Here is a 27125-nt window from a genome sequence, read left to right on the forward strand (position 1 = left end):
CGTGTTTGGGTCGGAGATCAACACGGCGTTATTCACGTTATGGCGGCTATTAAAGCCAAGTGATGGAATTTTTCGTTAAATGACCACTGACGTTAGCAGTCCAGATTACGATAGTGGTAATAATATTCATCTGGGCTCATTTGTAAGTAGATTTTTATGTCAAATCTGGTGAACATATATCTAAACTAGAAAGGCGCTTATTGGAGTCAGTGTCATATACGATGATGAATATAATCGATGAATCTAATGAGAGGAAAACAATTTAATGAGACATGATGGATCAGAAATGACATATCCGTTTTCTATCAAAAAATTATATGTTCCAGGAACTTCATCAATAATTTTCTTGATTAAGGTTTAAAATGGACAACCGTAAATGTTTGTTTTTGCATCGTTAGAACACATCAATACAACCCATATTAGGTGAATGCTCGATACGACGGTTGATGCTGACTATGGTGGATATAATATTTTGCAACGGATAGACTTTGCTTGAGAAAGATAATATTACATATCTTTGAAACTATCGAACTTATATAGTACAGGATAAGGTAACAAGACATCGTGTTCTATATAAAAATCTATGGAATGATAAATCCGATATAAACACGCATATATATTATAATTAAAACTTTGCTTTTTTGACCACTGTGATATAAAAACAACTGGTGTTATAAAGTATTAGTCTGCAATAACAGTAGATAAGAAAAGAAAAAAAAAAAAAAAAAAAAAAAACTGATCGCATTCTGTTGCTTGGATGCCTTAATTTATTTATGATCCTATATAAACCTATACATAAAATAACTACAATATTACTATTGCTATATAAGCGCTTATGTTGTTATTATTTTATTTATTTATTTGTAACATGCAATGTATATGTAAATAAGACAACTTGTCATTTACCGAAAGCCATAATGAGTGAAACATGGGATAAACGTCGTTGTTTCTATAGTAGTTTTAATGTTATTGTATTGAACGTCAATTTAGATAATGAAATAACTGTGATGTAAATTGCTGTTTGTACTAAGATCAACAATTACATTTTTTTGTATGTCTATATACATGTAGTAACAGTGATAATTGCATATCTTTAGTAGATATTTTTTACAATAGTATTATTTCTATGATTATTATAACTGCCATGTTTTACCCTTTCAAATACTAATAACGCTATTGTTACGTACGTCATGACTCACAAAAAACATATGACGTCACACGAGTGTCTTTATATAGAAAAACAGATCGCCCGAGTCAAAACTAGCCTCTTATTATATAAAATACATTGGGAATATGGAATTATTGATCAGGTTTAAGTGGTTAAATCGATTACATATGACATACCCACTCGCGTAGGATCCTGTAATAATTTATTCCCTTCATCTGTCAACCTTTTTTATCTTTGAGGTATGAAATAAGTCAACCTTTCGTTATTTTTGTTTCGATTTTGTTTTGGTTTTGTGTATTGATGGCTCATTTTTAAATGATCCATATATAATATGCCCTCCAAGAAAATAACACGTCTGTATCTTAATCATATTTAGATCACTAAACGCCCATAATATTGAAGCTACCTTTCATTTGACAGAAAATTGTTTGATATTGACTATACAGCTTATAGATGGGTTGCCATAGTTTCCCGTACAACCCGAGCAATGGTTTTATAATTCAACGTCTGCAGAGAGCCCGCTCTGTAACATGACACGCATAGTACCTGGTACGAAATAATTCATAAGTACAAATTTCCTTTCACCCGCTCTCATGTTTGATACGCAATGCCTTAAAAAGTGAACATTGAACAGTATTTCAGTAATGTAAGCAAAACTGAAAGTAATTCGATTTGACAAGTATCGTAAACCCAACAGTTTATTTTTTTCTTTTTTTACATTTTGTGCTTCATAAGATAGTCCCCTCCATCAGCCAACAGAAGGTAATTTCATTGTTTTAAATCGCATAGCCCGCTGGCAATACACGTGCAAATGCCGTAAAGGCAGTCTTGATACGAAAACCGGAAGCAACATTCATGACCTGGAGTGAAGTAATGCAAATGTGACTGCGACATGATATTTCAGCAGTATTATGATATTGCTCCTAATTTTGTGCTGCTGTTTTTTCGTGACCTGCACGTACTTTTGATATCATTGTCATATATTTTTTTGCTCTTGATTTTCATTTTGATTGACGACTACATGCCACTTTGGCATCAGACGAGTGCTTGTTGTTTCAATCCTTTGTACTCTCCAGTTGTATTCAGATTTCTTGGTACAATATTCGCTAATGTTGAAAAAAATGATTATATTAATAAAACTTGCGAAATTATATTTAATTGTGTTATTTATTTCAAGAAAATGGCCTGGTAAAACTATTTCTAGTGATAATGATGTAGAAAAAAAAACTTAAAAAAAAAAACAAACAACAAACAAACAAATAAAAAAAGATATTTCTTTCGCATTATTCATTTTGACGTCATGTGAGTAAAACCACTCGTACACATGAAAATTTGTTGCATGAGGATATCGAGGAAGCGAATGTCGCACTTACGCTATATATAGGTACAGTTCTCTGGATCAGTCAGTGATGAGGCAAATATTTTGCAGGAACATACTTTCAGATAAAATGCATATTGCTATGTTCAAAACATACAATTTTGTTTGCTCAAAGTGGGAATGTATAATATAAACATTTCGGGGTTTTTGTTTATTTTTTTGAAGTTCTTACAAACTAAATATTGTAGTAACACTTTCTGTAGTCTCTAGCAGATTTTAGGAAAACAGTTGAAAAAAAAGTATATAACTTGTATAGAAGGTCAAGGTCACAATATTTTTGCTGGTCTATTTTGATATCAAATACATACAGAAAATCACCACTTCCATTAAGGAACCCAAAATACATTGACAACAATGATCATGACGTCTTGGATATCACTGATACCGTAGGGTTCTAATGGGGCACCAAAGGGTTAAAAAGGGGTAGCATGAGCATCAATCAATTTCTTACCAATCCTAGCATATAAGTATTGCAAAATAAGAAGCTTGTCAAATTAACTGAATGCAAACGGAGGAAACATAATTGTGTGCACTGTGCGTAACAGTTGCACTTCAGGACGAGTGAAATTGTATTGCTGTTGGATAGTGTCACCACACTTTTCTGCCACAACACGATCACAATAGCAGGAAAAAACAACCGATCATATTAGATAATTGACAACGTACTATCCATTCCTTACCGACAAGTAAACATAATCAAGCTGAAATCCACAGATGTTAAAAATGGTTAGAGTGTTGTGAATGATATACATGAAAAATCAGGAACAGCAGACATGTTCTTTTCATATTCTACCCTCAGTGTCTTCCGTTGGTGAATCCGTATGACGTTCAGGAAGACCGTACCGGTTGCATATTTTGGGAGCATGTCTAGGTGATGTCTATAATGCCTGATTTCTTGGATTTTGATGAGCGTTTGCACATGTGAAGGCGTACATATCTTCTGTCCCCTAGTCATCGCTTACAATATTCATTTCAATTGCATTTGATAAGAAACATATTCCGTATATGAAGACAAATGTCAAATGTTTTTACACGTAACATGACATATATAAAATATAACATAAAATGCTTGTTCCTTTTTGTCCAAATATTAATCCACATGTCCATTTTTGGGATTGGTCAGATAATTCATAATATATTTTAACAATGAAGGCTTGTTATCAATTCCCAGAAAATGAAATCTGAACCTTTCACATGAGTAAGTTCCATTCATTTTCCCGTTGTGCATGTTCATCCTAGAAACCGATCAAATGAACGAATTAGCCGTAACACGGTCATCTTCAATTAAGCCAAACGGGATATGAAATCGTTATTTCTAAAGAAATATGTCACAAACAAATATACAGTCACATGCTATAAATACAGTATGTGAATGTAGTTGATTATTTCCACGAAAGAAGAGAAAAAATCCAAACTGTTCAAAAGCCAATGATCTTATTGGTAGGCCACTGCAATTTATCATTTTTGTTTTTGTGTATGAATAATTTGAAAAACATTTTCCAAAAAAAGTATTTTGCAACGGCACATTACAAATACTATGACAAGGGAGATCACTCGTTGCAGTCTAAAACGATTTAATGTTAATATCTATAAATACAAAGCGATTTCGCTCTAAAGCACACCGCATCGGATTAGATGTTGAATTAGTACGGCCTATCATGGTCATGAACATTTAATATTTTATTAGTGAAAGTGATGTACAAGATGTCAAACTGTTAGACATATATGAGAAATACAATGTGAGATTGTTACAATACAATCCAGGGTAGATATATAAGTGTGTTAAGGGATATTATAACGTGGTAGCTAGGCTTATTCTAAGCGTGTGAGCTATATAACTGTTATAAAAAAACATAGTTCTGTATATAGAGTGATGAAAACTATTTGATTTATCGAGAGCATGGCGATATTTGATGACTGTTTAATGCGTTGTTTAGAATTTGTTTCTGACTTTATATTAGCTGTCAATGAGCAATTATGTAAGTCGCCGTTTGTATGAATTATATGTGATCTGTACCTAAGCGCAAATCTGGTGCCGGAAGTTTGTGTTTTAACTTTTTTTTCGGGTTTAGGGAAATCAAATTAGGGTCCCGGTAAATGAATCACGACTCTGACATTCAAACAAAATTCACGACCCAGTAACAGGGGTGTAGAGTAGGGTGTATGGTCTTTAGACCGCCAACCAGGTCGGGCTTAATTCGAGAACCAAACCTAATGTTTTTTAGAAGAAGTATGAACAAGTCAATTTTTAACAGGAGTTTCCCTATACTAGTATATTACGCCAGTTTTCAGATGTAGGTCATTGTTTGAAATACTGATAAGTCTACCATATCAGTTATTACGGCTACCCCGTATTACAAAGTCAATTCAGTAAGAAATACCAAAAATCATTTAGTGTACATTTTAATATCTCTAAATTCAAAACTTCTGTTTCTGCCTAATGTTTCCATGTAGTTGTCATACGTTTGACATTGAAATGAGGGCCCCCTTCTGAGGAAGGCTTTAGGTACTGTCCGTAAAGTCGATGAAATTAGTACTTGTAGGACTCTGCTTGACGTTGAGCGTAATATGTTTTCGTTTGTTGTCATTCTACCCTACTATTTACGACACTCCATGTGATGGGTTATCACACAATTTTTCTAAATGTTTAAAATTATCACATTTTGTTACAAATATCTTTGTACAAGCCATCTACAATGATATGTTTTGTCCATAAATTTTGAATTTTAAATTAAATAAACATGCGAATTAATGATTTGGTACGTTGGAGTATAATGACTGCCTTATAGCAATATTTTCCCATAATGGGGAGATTTAGATTAGATAGGATGAAAAGAAAAGAATTACAGAATGAATAACAGAATGAGGAAATGACCGAACGAACAAACGAACGAAACAACGTACTTGTACGAACGAACGAACGAGTGATTGAAAGAATTGCTGATGAATGAATTAGTGAGATTGATTTCCTCAATTAATAAACACGAGAATTGATTCAAAATGCTTGACAAAATCAGGATAATTATATAATTATAATTAATAGATTAATGCAATCGAATGACTATTTTGTGGTGAATGAATGCCCTCTTGAGATGACATATACTTATACGGATTCTAATCCCAGGTACCCAACTGAGAAAGTAGTCTACACACTCATTAATGTTCCTGGATATCAAATAATGTGTACCCGGACAAAAAAACAACCTACACAGGTTCATTTGTATCAACTACAGTCACGGCCGAATGAACTCTGTCTCCTTCCGAGTCCCCCACCCATCTACTATACCTAATTACATGATTCGCTTGAACACGGACGTTTCATGCAAGAATGATTTACATTGTACCTTACCTTTATAAAACTCGATCCGTTGACAGGTGCTAGAGTATAGCTTGGGGGAATAGATAAGCCAGGGACACGACACCCATAAACTTCCATATAATATCAGCATTATTTTTGTGACAAGGTCTCGTCCACTAGCTTGTCCTCCATCTGGTGAATTATATCCGGTAAACAGATAATGCTTGATATATACTTTATCAGTTGTACACACCATAGATTCACTTGACAGTCGTGCGTTCTTCAGGTAAGCATTTTTTCATCTTTTTTTCCGTTATTTAAATCTACCAAAATATGCTCATTGCAGATAACTTTCATCTAACAATAAACATTAATCAGTTACTGAACTGTATCTACCCAATTGTATTATAGTTTATAATAGTTTATATTTACTTTTTACCTAAGTTAAAAGCACGCATACATACATGTAGACTGTTAACAACTATTGCGGTTTAAGTACGCAAACAGACCTAGTTTTAGGAGGAAGAATGAATAAAGAGCAAATAGAAAACAAATAAACAAACATATAGATAAATAAATAAAGAGACTAGATAGAAAACAAATGAGTAATATACCGATCTAATGTAGAAATATACAATACATACTCTAATAGTATGATTTCATTTGCCAGAGCTAGACAATGTTTGACATAAATCGTATTATTTTCTTTTCTTTTCAAATTTTAATTGCAATCTTTAATTCAAAATTATTTCTGTTTTGGATTACTATCGAAATCTGCGCATGTTCTGATTATCTGTTTTTTTTTAAACATGATTAATATCAAATAGATCTTAAAATGGAGCGTAACTCTAGTAAACATTTGAATTACTTGTCACATTTTGAGTGCAATGTCGGTAAATTCTGGGTGAAGAAGGCTACTTGGAAGTATTCTGATCCTAAAATAAAAGTATTACGTTGTTCACCTTTTTTGATATCAGAAGCGTAATTAAAAAAAATATAATATCTAAAAAAATTAAGAAAAGGTTATATCAAAATAACAAAATTTAATTTGTGAAAATCAATATTCTTTAACATTTATATAAATGGAATTCAAATGGATTGCAGTCGCATGAATGCAAGCGTGAGTTGTTTCCCTTTAAAATATTGATGTTTGGAATGCCTGATTTACATCCATTTTGAGGGTAGACTACGACATTTCATCAATAAGATCACACGCTTTGTTCTTATTTTTTTACAGGGAGAACATGAGAATCTCATCCATAAGACTGTATGCTGCATTATGTGTTGCAGTAGTTGTGATGGTCACACTAACAAAGAACTACCAATACATTCCTTTGCTTTACCGCGCGTGGATAGTAGATGATATTTATAGCATGCACTGTGTAACCATTGAACAAAATGTCGGAGAATGCGATATGAAACCGGTGAGTACGTGTTGTCATAAGCTCACGGTACACTATGTGACATTTAAACTGATACGACGTTTAAGAATAATTACTGCAATTCAAGCACTGTCGTTTAAAATACCCTCATCTCAACTCCTTTGCAAATCCTCTGTTTTGCATTCGTGATATATCCCCCCTTGAAACAACTACAATGTAGGTCGCCTACAACGCGATATCGTATACTATCAGACGATGTCTAGGTTCTCGGGTACATGATAAATTCAATTTTACCTGTATACAAGTGTAATACGATTGGCCATACAGGTATATACATACTATTCACTCAGGCTTGCACGAGAAAAAACATTGTGCTTTCATCACGATCGTTAGAAAATCCGACAACATAAAGGCAGCTTACATATTCCTATTAGACATAAACCAACGCGGCCAATTTTGTTTTAGAATTCGAGGACATTTTGTTTTTACATGGATTATAAATATGACAGGTTGCGATAAATACGATTTCTTGGCTAACATTAAAATCTCTGTATAGGCGAAATGAACATGTAGAGTTACTACTACCATTATAAGAATATACTTCAGTAAATTAAAACATAAGTAAACACAGACTTTCGTGAACATGTATTTTTTTCCTATATCTGCAATACAGAGTAAATTGGAGTTGTCTCCTCCGATACAGTATATGTACTTCTTAAATCATCTATTACGATATCCGTGTGGAGGAATTCATTGTATATTTTCTACATTTTTGTAGTTTCAACGCATTTGTTGTACAAGAAAAATGTATTCTACGAACACGGCGAATCATTTCAATCAAGCAATGATCTATTGCAATATATAGAGGATATCTAACAGTGTCTTCAGTAATACCAAATATATTTCACGAGTGGGGCTAATATTTTGATATTTTTCACGAGTGCGCAGCACGAGTGAAAAATATCAAAATATTAGCCGCACGAGTGAAATATATTTGGTTTTACTGAAGACACTGTTAGATATTCTGTTTATTACATTTTTTATCAACTAAAACCTGCTAACTAGGACTACAGCGATAATTTGTAAACAAAAAAAGTAGTTTCCCCTGTCCAGGTGCTGACATATATGTCGGGCTTGCTGATTGGTCAATTATTTTGGTATTTTCTAATCATTAATTTGATTGGTCAAATCAGCAAAAGTGATATTTTTCACTAGTGAAAAATATCACTTTTATAGAATGAATAAATTTTGATATTTCACTGGTAAAAATGTACTAAATAAGCAATAATATATTTCCAGAAACGTTATTATGAAAACTACCACTGGATATCGCTGAAACAAATACAAATGTATATTCATTCTATTGATTTTAGAACCAGCTTCCTTCAGATCACAAAATTAAAACGATGACGTTGGAGGAATTGGCTGTCATCTACCACAGGTAATGATATATATAACAATTACATATCCACTCTCACAGTTCAAAATTTAATGTCATTTGTATTTACTGTCATGGATTTGTATTTACTGTCATAGAATTATATTCATTGTCTTGGATTTATATTCACTGTCATGGATTACTATTTGCTGTCATAGATTTGTATTTACTGTCATGGATTTGTATTAACTGTCATATAATTATATTCATTGTCTTGGATTTATATTTACTGTCATGGATTAATATTTACTGTCATAGATTTGTATTTACTGTCATGGATTTGTATTTACTGATATATATTTATATCTACTGTCATAGTTAAATATTTAATGTCATATATTTGTATTTACTGTCATAGTTAAATATTTACTGTCATAGATTTATATCTGCTGTCATATATTTGTATTTTCTATTAAAGGTAATCACTATCATAGATATATATATATCATCTATTCATTCAATTATTTATTTTCGCCAAAATAATGAGGAGTACAATGAACAAGAAAATTGAATTGATTGCAGATAAATATTTGAAAATAAGAAGGTGCAGACATACATAAACATAAATTTTGGATCATTGATAACATTTATTATGAATGAGATCCATAGATTCATCAAGGGTGACCTGGTCTGAAATTGCATACTTTAAAAGAGTTATATAAATGACAAATTGTTGAAAATGTAACAAACGTGAAACTTTCACTGAAAGGTCATATTATGTGCCTTTTCGGAAAAAAACAGGCAATCTTTAGTGAAAAGATATGATAGACAGTTCATCATATTGAAATGCTGCACATACAGCTTCACTTGGGACAACAAATAAATCAGAAATTCGAACATCTCTGTCTGCTTGATCGAAGGCTGTATATACATGAGCGGGATCTTTGTTGACAAAATTGTTTAATAATGTGTCCCGCAAATGATCTATATTTGACTATCTACAGTCTAAATAAATAGTGAGCAACTGCAAACTCTTAAACAAAATACAAGGAAAACATAAAAGCTCACAATCTGGAGGAGTTTTCCACATTTTAACAACAGTTTAGTACGTCATGTTAAAACTGAAGTAGTATTTTGAAATTTATTCTTTACCTGATAAGCCATATTTTATCAAAATTTCCCATTTGAACTTGGAGGAAAATTTATCAAAATTAAGGAAATCATACAAAATATCTTGAAAACTGAACTTGTGAAGAATATCCGAAACATAAGCGATAAATCCCCTTCTACATGTGTACAAACAAAGGCACCTTTCATGTAAGCGCAATAAAAATGATTGTTTAGACGTAAAGCCCCCTCTTAGCTTTACACAATGCGCTCCAAAATCGAAGCTTGCCTTTTTTCACATATAGATAGAGCGATGATAATCAAAACATACCAGTGCGAAATCTGGTCTAGTTCTCATGGCGAACCCCTGAATCAACTTGGCACATAAATATTGAGCAGATTTGAGGCGACATCCGTCCGAATTGGTTAATGCATACCATAGTTCACATCCAGACATATTTCTTGGGAGTACCGCGGTGGCCGAGTGGTTAAGGTCTACCGACACTTTATCACTAGCCCTCCACCTCTGGGTTGCGAGTTCGAAACCTACGTGGGGCAGTTGCCAGGTACTGACTGTAGGCCGGTGCTTTTTCTCCGGGTACTCCGACTTTCCTCCACCTCCAAAACCTGGTACGTCCTTAAATGACCCTGGCTGTTAATAGGACGTTAAGCAAAAAACAAACCAAAGAGTACCATGGATACATAGAGCTTCACCCCTGCCAACGGATTGATATTTGGACAATAAATCAAAACTTTGACCTCGCAACTTGTGAATAATTTCATCAATGTTGGGTCGACCTTCGATTTATATCTACTAGTTTAGATATTTACTGCCATATATTGATATTTACTATCTAATTATTGTAATATATTACGAAATATATAACGAAACCTCTTGAGCACATTTTTTTGCTGTCTTAGATTCATACATGTATTTACTGTCTGATATTAATATCAATTGTTAAAGATTTATATTTATTGTATATTTTCATCTCCACACATCCATCACGAGACATACATGTATACTACATCATACTGCTTATTTATGTTTAAAATCTTCTTTTTTTTGTTCACAGATATCTTAACAACATGCAGATATTGTGTCCCTACAAACCAGTATATGGCGGAATAAAAAGTGGATGGCAGTTCTGTAAAATGTTAAATACGTCTCTTCCAAGTGCAGTTTATTTCATCAGGTATGAAATCCTTAACGAGAAATGCTATATGAAAACTTCGCATATCAACAAATAAAAACTGTAGCATAAAAAAGTACCTAAATACTTAATTATGTAAGAAGGACAGCTGCTTATTATTCGCCTACCGGTGAAACTGGGGAACTATAGGTTTCATCCCCCTCTGTCTGCCTACCTGTCTGTCTACTCAGTTTTTACGCTATTTTCTCAGCCGTGCTTCAAGGTATGTTGGTGAAAGTTGGTATGCAGCTTTAAAATGCGTAGCTACAGATCGAGTGAGTTTTGGATATATTGAATCAAGGTCAAGGTCACTGTTACTATTTTAAAGGGGTTTATGTGTTTTGCTTAAGCACTATCCGGCATGTTTGTTTATACTAACGCTCCTACATTGATATTGTTTGTTTTTATGATCCTGTTTGACAATATTTCATTTCCTTGTTGTTTGACAATATTTCCTTTCCTTGTGTGACATAACGTCAGACGTGTTCGATGTTTATTGCTCTGCCTAATGGTTCCGTTGTCACTATCCTAGCCTCGATTATGAGAATGCAACTTAAACTGGATTTGACCTGTAGAGTTCCATCTGAAAATGTTAAAAGGAGTATAAGATGAAATCAAAAAGTCTTTGATGTTCAATAAAATCATGACAGCTGTTTTGCTAGAACTTAAAAAAAGTAACTTCAATGTACTTTTTCTTGCTGCGAATACACAGCAATAATTGAAATGTGGAAAGGAAATACTCTGATAGACACACCAAACTCTAGGGAACAACAGACAGTTCATCAAAATGTTTTTTTATTGAATTAACAAGAAAGATATCTACATTTGGTAAAGTTATTGCAGAAAAACATTATCATCATACACTGAGTTTTACTATGATTGGGACTTAATTTGCTCTCTCTCTCTCTCCTCAAATTAAATATCACATTCCATATCTCCATATTATTCCGGTATATCCAACTTTTATGTCCTTGGAAGTTTCATCTACATAGATCGTGACACAGGAATTTGTGTAATCATATACATGTATAAACAATAAAATGAAGCGGCTTAAGTATTGAGCCCAGTTTAACGCTATTATGTATTTTCTTTAAATCCGATGGCATTATTTGATAGACAACAGTTCGTCTGTATCTTCAATCTTACAACCTTAAACACTTAAAAAGTGTTGTGTCTGCTGCATGATGAAATCAGAAACCAGACTTAAGATTGTTTCAGGTTAAAAAGTCAGAAAACAATTGAGAAACAGGGATTTCTTATATTTTGTTGAGATCTGAAAACACAGTTGGCAGCTTTGTATAGGATTTGAGTAAATCTGAGTAGAATTCTTAGGTAGTAAATATCGTATTAGTACCCCTATACAGTAACAATACAAGTTTTATCCTGTATTTATTAGAAGAACGTGGAAAACCTCAAAATCGACCGACTTCTTTTCGGGGTAAATATAAGATATAAATGTTTTATTGTGTTTTTTGTTAAGTTTGGATAGCCACAAGGACACTTCTGAGAAGTTTCTGGAAGACCTATCTTTGGAAACCCACTATTGAAACAAGTTTCATATCAAGCAGGTGGGTTTCGTTTACAACTTTAAGAAACAGCAATAACACCTTATGTAGTATTAGATCATAAAACATTATTTTGGTTTGTTTGTTTTAATATATTAAGGCTTAACTCTCTTGCAATTATGGTAAACAATTTAACATGCTATTCACATTGCATTATTAATGTTTTAATGTCAAACAATTGATTTATAATAATTCAATTTATGGATAATTAATTGAGTGCTATGAATGAACCATTTTTCATAGTTGTATACTGTATAAACAGCTATATTCGCGTAGAGTTTAATTTCGCTATATTCGATGTCATTCATTATAGCAATAACATACGTATCCCGCAAATATGAGTACCGCGAGTTTCAGTTGTGGTCAATGTATATCAAATTCCGATATACATGTATACACGTAAATAGCATGAAGTAATTTTATGAGTATTCGAACTAGTTCTAACTGCAACAACCACAAAAATTAACAAATATACAGTACCATCTCTGATCTCGTTGTAGGGTGGTCATGGATGCCGTAGAAGGTAAAACGTCTGTGGATACCAAGGAATGGTTGCCTAGAATAAAGGAGGTACAGTATTTACTCGTATGATATTTCTAATGCACATGTTTACGCATTCTTATTCTTATTCGTTATTGAAGCGCGAAGATCAGCATAGCAAGCAATGGGCCATTTCAAATTATCGATATGCTTTTATCGAAAAAATATCTAATCTGAATTTGAAATTATTTCTTTTAACGAAAGACTGAGCTATCGGTTTGTTCAACAGCAATTAAATAATCATGGCAACGTGTTTGAAAACTATGTAAGTAAACGTGCCGATATTTGTTTTATTTGTGTTTAATTTTTAGAGTAAGGTGACAAATTTCTTTTTCATACAAATGTATTTTGCTCATATAGTTATGATGTTTCCTTTTAATATTTTACCCTTGACCTCTTTCTGTGATGATTGGCCGTTGAAAAGATGATAATAACGATTATAATTTCTACTTTCTTCGGGTTTCTATCCTCAAAAGTATCTGTCAATAGTCCCGTCATCTTCGGGTGACCCGATTAGCCGCGGACAGCATCTTCCCGTATGACTTCAGCTGTTTCCAATGTGTATGGCAAATAAAAAAAAAAAACTCAAAACATCCCATAATATGTGAACGTCGTATTCATAGGTCATCAGTTGATGATATTAAATAACAAGCAAATAAGCAATCACATTTAAAGAGTTTGGCAGCACTTGACCGACCATCCAATCAGCTCTGATTTTTAATCACTCATTCTAATAAGTTCATATATTTATATGTATCCCGCCTCCCATTGGAGACCAAAACGCACTCATCCATATCAGCAATGATAATACAAAATGAAGGAAAACCACAGTTTAGTAATTAAAGATGGTTAGACCATTAAGGTTTGTTTAAATTTTAGCATTGTCCTATCAAACTGAGAATTGGAAATTGCAGATTCAATAAGACAATTCATTGGTTGAAAAGTTAAAACTTATCAACTGTATATATATTGTTAAACGAACGGAATAACAATTCGAGTTTCATTTAATAATATTATAATATACATTACAAATTCTCGTAAAATCAAATGGTGATTATATTTAGTTCCATTTTCATTTAAACAATTGCTTATGAAAATTGCTTAATATCAATATCAGCATTTAAAAAATCATTTAATTTCATTGATTCTAAGAAAACAAAAACTGAACTCTTTATTTTTCGTTATTTTGTTTTTAGCCTAAACAAAAATCATTGCTGATCAACGTAGGGAAGCAGTGGCTGGACATGGTGTTATGGTTGTCATCAAAGAAAATCCTCAACTACGTCGACCAGTTGATTTTCAAAGTTGAGGGCATAGGTAGCTCTTCATCGCAGTCGGATTATGTTAGACAAATATCTCTTCTGTCGCAACTCCATAAAGAAGGTTTCAGAATTTTTCATCTCTTAAGGGATGAAAAGCCTTCATGTTATTACAACGTCGATGGCCATAGGGTGACTGGTTGCTACATTGTGTATATGGTGAGTATATTGGTTAAACCATCCCTTTTAGTAAAATAAAATTGCTATGATTAGATAAAAAAAAATGACTGATTGCTAAGTTCACAGGACGCGACTAATGTTGAGATTTTTTTTTTTAACATAATTTTGGATTTTCTTTGCTTCTCCCCTGTGAAGGGACAAAACAGATAAATAAAAAAACATTGTCTGCTGTACCTTTTGTAACATTTCAGATCAGCATATTTTCACTTCCTAACTTTTCGTTCGTAAGGTCCCTCTTGACAATACCCCGCACTTGGCATGTCCCCTGATCGAGACAATTTAAAAAAAAAAAAAACCAACAACAAACTATTTAATAGACGATACCGCCATCCATGGATACTGTCTGCGGGGGAAATATGGGGTGTTCTAACTATAAATGTAGATTTGGACACTTTGTTTGCCTATTGTAGGTTTTCCAGGTCGCTTAACAGGAATCAAAAGTTAAGCATCACTTACGAGTCCTAGATAGAAGGAAGCGCTGCATAACCTATCTTTCCCTTTGGGCTTTTCTGTCTCGTACTCAGAATTTCTGAATTCTGTATTGACATATATAGTAATAGCTGCTCTGTCTTTTACATAAAACTTCTTAAAATAAAGTATCATCGAAGAAATGTTGTGTAGTGTTAAATATATATATATGAATATCTATAGATGCGGTGCAGGAAATATTTACCAGCCTTGGTATTGCCACCACCAAAGGACATCAAAGATATTAATCCTATCGATGCTGCTGGGCTATATCACCTGTAGGTGCAGTATAAATACATAATTATATAAATTATACTTATTTTACAACAACTGTAAAACAGATTATTTTAACGTGTGCGTATTGCTCGTGTTGCTCAAATTCTGATGGAAGGTCGCCAGTGATCGTAGTGTGTGAGGAAAACGAAGTACCCAGAGAAAACACACGGGCCGACGACGGACGACGACGAAGAAGCCGACCGGACGACGAAGACGACGACGACGGCGACGGCGACGACGATCGACGACCACGACGAAGACGACGACTCCGCCGGAGCCGAGTCCGAGACGACGACGACGAAGGAAGACACGACCGACGACGACGCACGAGGACGACGAGACTACGGAGACGACGACGACGAGCGACGGAGAGACGACGACGACGACGGGAAGACGCGACGACGGGGGACGACGACGCCCAGGGACGACGACGGACGAGACGCGAACGACGAGACGACGACGACGACAAAGACGACGACGGCGACGACCACGACGACGACGAGGGAGAACGACGACGACGACGACAGGGAGACGACGACGAGACGACGGACGACGACGACGACAAGACGAGACGCCCCGCGAGGGGACGACGACGAGGGGGGACAGAAAACGACGACTACGACGACGAGGGACGACGACGACGAGGGAGACAAACGACGACACCACGACGCGACGACGACACGACGGCCGAGCCCACGAGACGACAAAGACACGACGACGAAAACGACGAGACGACTATACACTACGACTACGCCCCCTCACACGACGGACAGAACCACACAGACGACGACGACGGAAGATGACGCGACGCGCCCACCCGAGACGACGACACGACGACCACCACAACGACGCCCAAACGACGCGACGAACGACGGGACGACGACGACGAATGCGACGACGACGGTGACGACTACTACGACCAGACGAGCCGTACGACGAAGACGACGATCGACGGCGACGGCAGACGCGTATGACGACCACCACGACGAGACGGAGACGACGTTACCACAACTAAGAGGCGACGACGACGGTTACTGACTACTACTACTACACGACTACGACGGACTACTTCTCTAACGACCCGCTACTACGACGACTACGACGACCACGACGACTACCACTACTACTACTACTACTACGATTACTACTACTACTACTACTACTACTTCTACTACTACTACTACTACTACTACTACTTCTACTACTATTTATACTACTACTACTACTACTACTACTATTTATACTACTACTACTACTACTACTACTACTACATGTACTACTACTACTAGTACCACTACTATTACTACTACCACTTCGACTCCGTAGCTATAGATGCCCGATCGGTTAAGGGAATCCCGGCTTTACAGGTTAAGGGTGACTGTATTAGCATACTGTTCGTCCAGTCGATCCTGTATAAAGAAGTCTAATATACTATTAATCAGGTAAAATCATACGAACCCAGTTATAAGGCCGAGTTTTGTGATATTGGCCCAGCGCCGAAGGCTGAGGTCTCCTATATCTCAGACCAAGGCCTTATAACAGGGCCAATATATATATATATATCACCTGATTTATGACCCTTTTATTGATTAACAGTAAAGATTTTGAAAACATGAATCCAAATAACATACTTGCTAAAAACATTTTATTACATTCTATAAAAGACATTATAGAAGATACATAAAGATCCCAAAGGGAGGTAACTATTTTATTAAGATTTACTTTTTATTATAAGATTGATGTATGAGACTGAATTCTTTAAGGTGATTTAGTAAACTATACAGTTGATCTGGGGTATTTCGGCCGGATCACATAACTCTTCAACACTGGTTCCGCAGTCATGCTCCGATTGTTTTAGACAATGTTTTTGTTTGCGCTGTCATTGTGAAATACGTCTGTTTCTTCAACTGATCCATCAATTGCGTTACTAACACCAGTAGTCAGGGGGATGTAGTCTACTCGTTCTAGCGAAACAAATTGTTAATGTCAGAATTTTCCAAATTTTTAATTTGGTCAGGCGTGAAAATAACAGTTCATCGGATTGGTCCCAAAAACCTCGGGGAATAGTATATAAATAGTGCCCTTGTCTGAGGGGAATATGGAGGATTGTTTCCCTGAGGGAACATTATCTTCCCGAGCCGATAGGCGAGGGAAGATAATGTTCTCGAGGGGAAACAATCCTCCATATTCCCCACAGACAAGGGCACTATTTATTTTCTTATACCGAATAGATATCAATTTATCGATATCCTCCTCAAATATTGAGGCAAACCTCTTGGACGTCTGCTCCATGTTTACAAGTTGTCTGTGTCACTGTTGCGTTTGTAAGAAATGTCTCCCTTCTCAATGTTCGGGATTTTCCGTAAGAAACAATCGTGCGTTTTCGGGCGGAGCGGGGAACATTGCAATATCCCACGGCAATGTTGACCGCTGTTTCTGACACTGCATATTGTTTCAGGTCATGTGATTAGGAATTGACCAATAATAAGGCGAGAATCTTACATAAGGTATAATAATTTTGAATGTTGACTGGTAAATCATGAAACAACTGTATATTTATTGTCTTAAACGGAATGATATCTCAAAAAGACGGAATGAACGCGAGGAATTCCGGATGAAGTACACTTTCGATTTCGCGAAATGTTCACTTTAGCCAAGTTAAAAGTCAACCAAAATTTGGAAAAGTCATCCGATGTCAGAAAAAATTCAGGCAGTCGCCCAATATGGTTTTAGTCGAGATGTGGTATTTTAATAATGGCCGACTTCGGTCGCAATATCACTCGGTCAGTAAAATATATGCGAATGTATTATACTAGATAGTTAATTGATAATAAAATGTATATTATTCTGTTTTTCAATGTTGATGATATAACCTGTTTCCCATGTAGCTACGTCTATTCGGCACAAGTCCTATGTAAAGACGTTGTCCGTATTGGGAACATAGGTGACGGAGGCTGGGATGTCTGTAACGATACTGCCTATAGACCCTCGTCAAACTGCATCGTTTATTCGTTCGGGTAAGTTACTTATATCATTTACAAGCCAAAGTCAGTGCATAAAAATCCATCACTCTGTATAGGACGTAGGATACGTAAGATTGTAGGAAGGGTTCTCCTATGCTGTTACAAGTCCGTTGATTTTTATTTTCATATTTCAAGCAATATCATTGAAGGCGGTGCTTGCTTTTCTCAGTCGATTTTATGTTCTTGAGCTTGTTCCAAGGTTAGCGTTTTCTCCCATACTTCACAGGGTTACCGGCGGTTGCTAGGGAAAAGATAAATCGATCTTACAAGGGGTGGGTAAAGACAGCCGGCACGCGCTATATGACGTTGCTCACAATAACGTAACGTCATCATTTTACGTTGAGTAACCAAGTCGTAAATGATGACGTCATCAACTTTGACGCACATTCCAAGGAGCATTGAAGATGGCGCGAGGAAAAACTTTCATAAAAAATCTTTGGTTGCAAGTATGTGAGAAAAATAATCAATCATGGGTCTGTTCCGCGAACAAGGATATCTCAACCCTCGTGTAAGAGTTTGGCTGGCCAGCACTCGGCAAGCCTCGTGCTGACTGGCCAAACTCTTACACTCGGGTTGAGATATCCTTGTCCACGGAACAGACCCATGATAGATTATATTATTCCTTGCCGAATGTCGACTACTGACAGAGAAATGAAAAAAACAAGCCGCTGGTTGGGGAAGATCATGGAAAAGTGTTCTCTTCGATATCCCGATATCCTAATTAGTCTATTTCGTTATGCGATATCAAGTCAAACGTATTCAATGCTTGTTAAAAATGCCAAGAGGTAGACACTACCCCAGTTCCAATTTATAGAACGTTACATTACCCATATTTGACCAAGATTTGTATAGAGGATGTCGTCGATGATACAGAATTTGTTTTAATCTCTTCTGAAGCACCCAGTCTTGATATCCTTGTACATTGGCAAGGGTATCCCCGTAGTTCACACTTTGCACTGGTTTTATCAATTTGAAGCTGTACTTCTTTATTCATTATTCTTTTGGTTGATTTTGTATAGATGATATATGTGTCTAATTTCAGTTTACTTTTGTGTTTAAGGATATCGTCGGACTGGACCTTTGACGACGAAGTATCAAGACGATATGGTTGCGAGGTCCACTCATTTGATCCAAGGTAGGTTTCTAACATGATGATTATGAAGTTAGTTCTAATGTTATCAACGATATGCTTATATAAATAACATTTGAAGATGCATCAAAAGCACTCCGTAATTCTTGAATAAATACTTCATGTTTAGTCAGTAAACGAGTCAACTTAGTTCTCGATCAAGAATCTAGCTTCATAACCTTGCTACTAGTTTTATTTGACCACACAACACTAGTTACTGTAGCATACTTACTAGCTTCATCTGATCATACTGCACTAGTTACTGTAGCATACTTACTAGCTTCGTCTGACCACACAAAGCTAGTTACTGTAGCATACTTACTAGCTTTATCTGACCACACTACACTAGTTACTGTAGCATACTTACTAGCTTCATCTCACCACACTACACTAGTTACTGTAACATACTTACCAGCTTCATCTGACCACACTACACTAGTTACTGTAGCATACGTACTAGCTTAATCTGACCACACAAAGCTAGTTACTGTAGCATACTTACTAGCTTCGTCTGACCACACTACACTAGTTACTGTAGCATACTAACTAGCTTCGTAGGACCACACTACACTAGTTACTGTAGCATACTTACTAGCTTCGTCTGACCACACTACACTAGTTACTGTAGCATACTTACTAGTCTAATCTGACAACACTACGCTAGTAACTGTAGCAGACTTATCATTAACAGAACAGGCACACTGGGTTTTTCCCGTCAGTAGACAGTTCAATATTAGATATACATGTATTCGCGCATGATTATTGAAAGAACCTGTTTCAAAACATTTAATAGTTGGCATTTAGCTTTTATCATATGATTTACATAGCTTTAGAACATTACGACCAAAGTAGTGATATGTGTTCTCCGAGTCACGCTTGACGTCACATGCCTGCCGAGGACAATTTTAACATATTAACTCATAAAGATGACAGATTGACAATGTCGTGTAACGTGTCTAAAGGTTTATTGTCAGGTTCCTTGTCAGTTCTAATGTTCAGATCATCAATTACTTACACCCTTCCTAAGATGGTGTAATGACCGATATTGTCCTCTCTAACAACGAAAATAAGTCTTCGCCATAAACACGATGAAACCCAGAGCCATAAAGATGTGAATGAGCTAGTGCTATGTCATCATTTTCTTATCGATGAGAAAAATACACCATCAAATCTAATCCATAAAATATTGTATAACTGTACTGAATACAGAGAAATATAGTCGCATAGCCACGGCTTCAAAAGACAATGGTATACAGTGAGATACACCATGTTGTTTCACGATCGACATTACTTTTAAGCCCTCAAAAAGGTTTGTAATCCAAATACTTTTTTAAGGTTCTTATTTTTTTCCCCAGCATTGGAATGGATGATCACAAACACTCAGAAAGGGTTTGGTTTCATAACCTTGGTCTGCAGGGCTATGACGGTATATACAACAAATGGAAAGTGAACACGTTCGAATCCATCACAAAGATGCTATCACATTCAAATGTACGTATTTATATTCTTACTGAACAGTTATTATTAATTCATCAGAGTTACATTTACATACAAAAGTGATTTTCATTTTCATTATTTCACCAATGCAATTTTTCGTAGATACATATAATTCATCAAGATATTTGCGGCAATTTCTTTTCTTTTTGACGATTAAATTTCTTTAAAAAAAAACATCGATGACTGTTTCGTTGGAAATACCATCGTGAAATGACGGAGTGCCCTGCATTCACTTGCTTACAATTAAGGATTGAATAAAGTTATGTTGAGGTGTATGGAGGTATAAACCACAATAGGTCTTGAGACAAATATCAACATAATTTTTTCAATCCTTATATTCATATTTTTTTGATATTTTTGTATAATCTTTTTATGTTAGCTTGTTCGCAAGGATTTTATTTCAAAATTTGGTTGGTCGAGTGGCGCATTTGTTGCAAAAGATATAAAGGTTACACATTTAATAGTCTCCGTTCTAGGAAAAAGCGCGTGAAGAGTTTCCGTCTCGGGAAAGGGATCACGCGCTAATTGCTGCCCGTGCAATGTCAACATTCAAGAGGCTTTTGGAGATATCAAAATGATTTTTTTTTTTTTTTTTTTTTGCATTATAAGTAAATGAACTGTACTAGTTTATGTTATTTTTCAGGAATGCGGTCGGCGTTAATGTCTATAATCAGAAACGGATTGAAGTCTAATGCTAAAATTAAAAGTATTTGTATTACCTAAGATACATCCTGATCACCTGACCGTTTTACAGAGTTTAAATTTTCTTGGAATAGTTTCTCTTTTCGTCTCAGGAATATATACATGTATAAACATCATGGAATTTGCCGAAATTGTACGAAACTGAAAAACAACCAGCGCAACCATTTTGCCACCCAATAGCCCGATAGGACAAAGATTTTGTTTTTAAATATCAAAGACTTTTTAAGTCAATATGTTTCAAATTTAAACATCTATTTCTTTAACTGTTTTCAGTTGATCTTGGATTACGTCAAAATGGATATTGAAGGGAGCGAATGGCCTTCACTGAGTCAAATGATTGACTCTGGAGTACTTATAAAGTTCGGCAACTTGCAGTAGAGATTCATTTAGATGGGAAGTACCATGGATCAACCTATTACATGAGACTACAAATATTGTCACAACTTGAAACAAATGGTTTTCGCTTGTTCTGGACAAATCCAAATAAGGGTGATATAAATTTAGGAAACATACACAGAAAAAGCATAACTGCGTGTTATGAAATGTATTTCTTGAATACCAAACTACAGCGGAAGTAAAAACAAAATTTTTTTTTTTTTTTTTTTTCGCTCTCTTCAACCCTAGAATATGTCGTGGCAGAATGGCCTGTCATCTACCGGTAAGTGCTAGTTATGTCCCCTGAAATAACGTATTTTTCTACCAATCAAATTGCATAATCACGGATACACGGGCTTCCACTTCTAGATAAGTCATACTATATATAGATATAGTGTGTAGGAATTTAGAAACAACAGGAATAGGCGATCGAGATAGTATGCCGGAAGCAAGATATGACTTCATGTAGGACCCAAATCGTGTAACGTAATGAAAGCACTTTCGAATTCGAAATAATTTCCCTCTGTATCGATACGTACATTTGATAGTAATCCGAGTTTTCTGACGATATTGCTAATTAATACAAATTTAAACATTCTCAGTGTATATATAGAAGTTGCACAACGAGTGGTTTTTGGATATGGAATTAATTTTACACTCATAAGGTATTTTTTCAAAAGTTATAATTAAGAGACACAAGCTTTAGCGAGTGCCTTTTGTAACCTTTAAAAATTAACTTACGACTTTAAAATAAATTCCATATCCAAAAATCACGAGTCGTGTGACCTGTTTCTACCGCAATTACATCGGCTAGAATCGAAGGGAAACACGGCCAAGCATGATTTCGCGTATTCAAATAAGGTATGCACATAAAGGTGACAACCGGGACCCGGTGATGTGACGTCATTCGATTATTGATGACGTTAATGACAATTGAAGTTCAGATAAAATTTCGAGTTTTTGACCAATCAAAATACCGAAAGGTTATATTATATTGTGGAATATAACGTATATCCAACAGTCAGCACATGTATACAATGGCCTGAGAGAGGAATAACACAACGCATTGTGGTAGGAATGATTTCCTCAATCATTTGAATATTTCGATAACGTTGAACATTATTTAACGAGTTATGTGCCACGGGGCCGATTTTGGGCCGATTATAGTACTACGTTGAGTGCCAGTGGGCCGATTTTAGGCCGATGCAGGACAGTAAAAAATGGACATATTATTTTCTTAATTTATTTATTACAGATTGATAGGGGAATATCTTAACTTCACATTGAAATAAATTTTGACGTCATTTCTTGATAAATGACGTCACTACAGGTAAATAATGACGTCATTATTGCAAAGCCGTGAACAAGGTCACGACGTTGTTCCAGGGAACGTCATTTTTACTACATGGTACATCAGCGTTTTCGGGTTTTATTTTCTGGGCAAAACGATCATCTGTATTTTACATTAAACAGCCGATTAACATCTTGGGTGTCTTTTTCTCAATCAGATTATATTTTATTTTTCCTATGAGTTGTATTTAGTAATTAGACTAGTTCAACGGACGAAGATTATTTCTGTCTCATAATATTGTGTTCATCATTACATAATTCACGTTATATGCCTACATGTAGATCGATGATCTCGTTGAAATCAGTTTGTTATAAACTACCCAGTGTAAATATTATTCATATATTGTCGTTTCAGTATTTATATTTAGGAAGTCATACAGTATTTACAATGTAGAAAACATAAGATTTGATAAAAAAAAAATTTTCTAATAACCAATAAAAAATCAATATTATGGAAGAGGCCACAATTTTCCAGAGCGGGCACCATGCAGATAAATCTGCTGGTAGTATGAAAATGGTTAGTGGAAACGATCCCACACATTGCCTCAAAGCTGAATTTTAAAAAAGCGTGATAAATTGTCTAAGATAATGTACAAGAAAACGTGAATCACTGCATTTGCTGCATGTGCAAAGACGATGTTTAGGAATTGTGTGAAACTGTACATTTATTTACCATATATACAAAGATGAAGTTTAAGGATATACAAAGTTTATTTTTAAGAATATGTGAACCTCTGTACTGTATAGATACATGTGTGTATGTCTTCTTGTTCCACACAAAGTGTGGCTGAGTGAAATAAAATCATTGAAATCATTGAAATCTAATATGTTACGATATCGAGATTCGTTACACATCCTTCCGTTCTAATAGATTGGATAAGAACTGAATCAACCACGAGAGTTTGTATGAGACAGCGTTCAGATTTAATGGATGATATAATATGATGTCACATTTAATTACACATATTTATGTAATGTTATACCCGATACATATAACTTTAGATCCTTTATTGGAAAATAAACTAAAATAAATCAAAGTTCCAAGGAGGACACTGCGCAAGAACATTTGTAGACCCGCTCTTGACAAAACTACCTCATTGTAGTGTGCCAAAGATATCCAGCAAGACAGCCCACATTATACTGACAACGGATATACCAGTCGCCCTACCCCAAAAATGTACATGTACCATCAGTACAGACTCTGGTTTGTCCCACCAGAGAAAAGCCATAAGTGAGTCATTGTCAAGAGATATCATAAAGAAGATAGTTGATAGAAAGAAAAGAAAATATATGATCCGAAGTTAAGTCGCCTCTTACCATAATGGAACGGGGACAGCAGATATTTTTTTTACGTCCTACCTGCAGAGCAGTGACAAGTATAGTAGATGACAATGTAATCATTACTGTTGCTGTAATATTAACCGGGGATGGAGAAACTGTCTAGCTTTTATGAATGACTATATGTAACCAAAATGCATGTGACATTACTTTAGCAACGTTTTGCTCAAAACACAAGATGTTACATTTTATGTCGGAAAAGTTATAGAATTTTAAACAGAGCAACGACAGTCTCGGCACCCCAGCTCACTTCAATCGACTAAAAAACACATTTATTCAAAATGACACGGCGCATACTATATACTACCGTCATCTAGAAACATTCATCTTTAACCTACCGTGTCACTCAATACGAATTGTTACATCTAAAACACAATAATCCGTGAAAACATTGCCGAATTCCTCCAACAAAAACACCATTTTTCAAACTGCTCCCTCAGCCTGTCCAGATTCTTCATTTACATACGGGGTTGAAAGGTCATGCGATTATATAATCGACGGTCACCAGGTCACTTTTTGGGGTCATCTCGAAATACTTTATTTTACATGTGCATGTACAGGACGTCGTTTGCGAGATCACGGACTAATAAGATAGCACGTTTTAATGCCAGTGATGAGATCGTCCTTTCCTTTTCTTCAACAGCATCATTTCGGTAGTTATTGAACTTCGTATTGAAATCGAAAGATTACATGTGACGGTGTTCAATAACTTGTGCTAGACAGGGCCGGGGCAGTATACGTATAGCATGAACTAGCAGTATCAAATGAAATTTTTCGAAGTTAAAATTTGGATGGGGTAATAGCTGTTAGTTGTTTGATATTTTGTTTTTAAATTGAACTTGACATCTATTTAGGGTTATGCCTATCTTCAATTTAAAAAAAAAAATGGACCACTACATGACTAGTTAAAAATGTATAGACCACACACAATACCGGTAGGAATAAGAGGTTGTTCTGGGTGTTCTGGCGTTAGCCCTAAATACTACAAAAGTCTGGCGTTGACACAAAATAACTACTACTACCCCTAAAGTATTATATTTTCTTTCTCATTTCAATTCAGTTTCTTCAATCTGTAAGCCCTTCAGCCGGCTTGATTATTATTAGAGTAGCGTTGGATGCTTACACACTCAATTAATGAGGTAATTCATCAATAACTTAAATATTATATATGCGATGTAAAGTGGAATTACATAGATAATCAGTATTACGAAGAATACTTTACAATGCGTTTAACTCTTTTACATCGTCACTGGCGGATTTGAAGCCCCCCTCCCCCCAACCCCTTAAAATTGTCAAAGTAAGGGTATTTCAAAAAATGAATTCCCGTATCAATCAGCGAAATAATAGTATAAAATCAATAAAAATATCTCTCATATACTTGTTTATATAAAACACACCAGGTATGAATCTATCGTGAAATACACTAGAATGCAGGATTTTTCATTTACCTGCTAAAATGTTTTAAGGGGGGAGTACCCCCGGACCCCCCCCTCCCCCTCCCCCTCCCCTATAATTTCGCACGCCCCCTAATTGAAAAGCCTGTGTCCGCCCGTGAGTGTTGACACTAAGCGGCAAAATGATATCAAGTTTATTAAAATCGGAATCAAGTAAGCAAGTAATACTGTTTCGAAAATTTGAATAAAAAGGGGTTTGAAATAAAATGAAACTCCTCAATATTTCGATAATCATACAGTGATAGATCTATAGGCAAGTCCCGAATTTGATTGAACTCGAAGAATTTCTGGCAAACATTAAATCTAACATTGTGGGAAATGAAAATAAATTGATGATGGATCATCGATCACAACGTACAAATCGTTTGGCAGGTCTGAAGTATGATCTTCGTATTTGACGACGACATGATATTTGTAAAATGTGAAGAAATAAATGAACAGGTCTGAAGTAAGTAATGTTGGTACACATGTATACGTTCCAGTAACCTGATGACAGTCTTATTCGTGATTCACTTTTCTTTTTGTTCGTCCAGATTTCAGTAAACTGACAAAAGTTAATCAATAAATAAGCATTTTGTTCTACCTTTGGGACAAAAGTATGCGAATCCATTTCCCTTTTATTTATTTATTTTTTTAATTTTCAAGTATAAAATTTCTAGGCCTACTACGTGAGTGTTATTGCAGAATAGGCATTCTTGACTTCGTTTGCTTTTCCTGTGTACTGTCATATACGGTGCATGGTACTCTTGCGTTCAAAATGATAAATAATTTATGATTATAAATCATCGTTCATCGACGAAACTCTTCAAATAATCGTAAATGAGACGAAACTCTTCAACGAGCCAAAGCGTTTTCCGGACAAATGCATGCGGAGATGACCCAAAAACGTGCACCTGACGACAGACGATTATATAATCGCATGACCTTTCAACCCCGTATGTAAATGAATAATCTGGACAGGCTGAGGGAGCAGTTTGAAAAATGGCGTTCTGAGCGAGGAATTCG

General features: G+C 35.4%; 1 protein-coding gene across 1 annotated transcript; it reads left to right on the forward strand.

The window, feature by feature from the left end:
• The first annotated feature begins 6014 nt into the window (after positions 1 to 6014).
• LOC117329810 lies at positions 6015 to 24143 on the forward strand. The gene is made up of 12 exons (XM_033887962.1): positions 6015 to 6130; positions 7082 to 7268; positions 8600 to 8667; positions 10788 to 10907; positions 12385 to 12472; positions 12970 to 13039; positions 14206 to 14487; positions 15160 to 15254; positions 18141 to 18269; positions 19336 to 19410; positions 20760 to 20895; positions 21877 to 24143. The coding sequence occupies exons 6-12, from the start codon at positions 12977 to 12979 to the stop codon at positions 21979 to 21981; spliced, it is 885 nt and encodes a 294-aa protein (XP_033743853.1). The 5' UTR covers positions 6015 to 6130; positions 7082 to 7268; positions 8600 to 8667; positions 10788 to 10907; positions 12385 to 12472; positions 12970 to 12976; the 3' UTR covers positions 21982 to 24143.
• Positions 24144 to 27125: the final 2982 nt, after the last annotated feature.

Source organism: Pecten maximus, chromosome 6 (genome assembly GCF_902652985.1).
Source record: "Pecten maximus chromosome 6, xPecMax1.1, whole genome shotgun sequence".
Classification (NCBI taxonomy): Eukaryota; Metazoa; Mollusca; class Bivalvia; order Pectinida; family Pectinidae; genus Pecten; species Pecten maximus.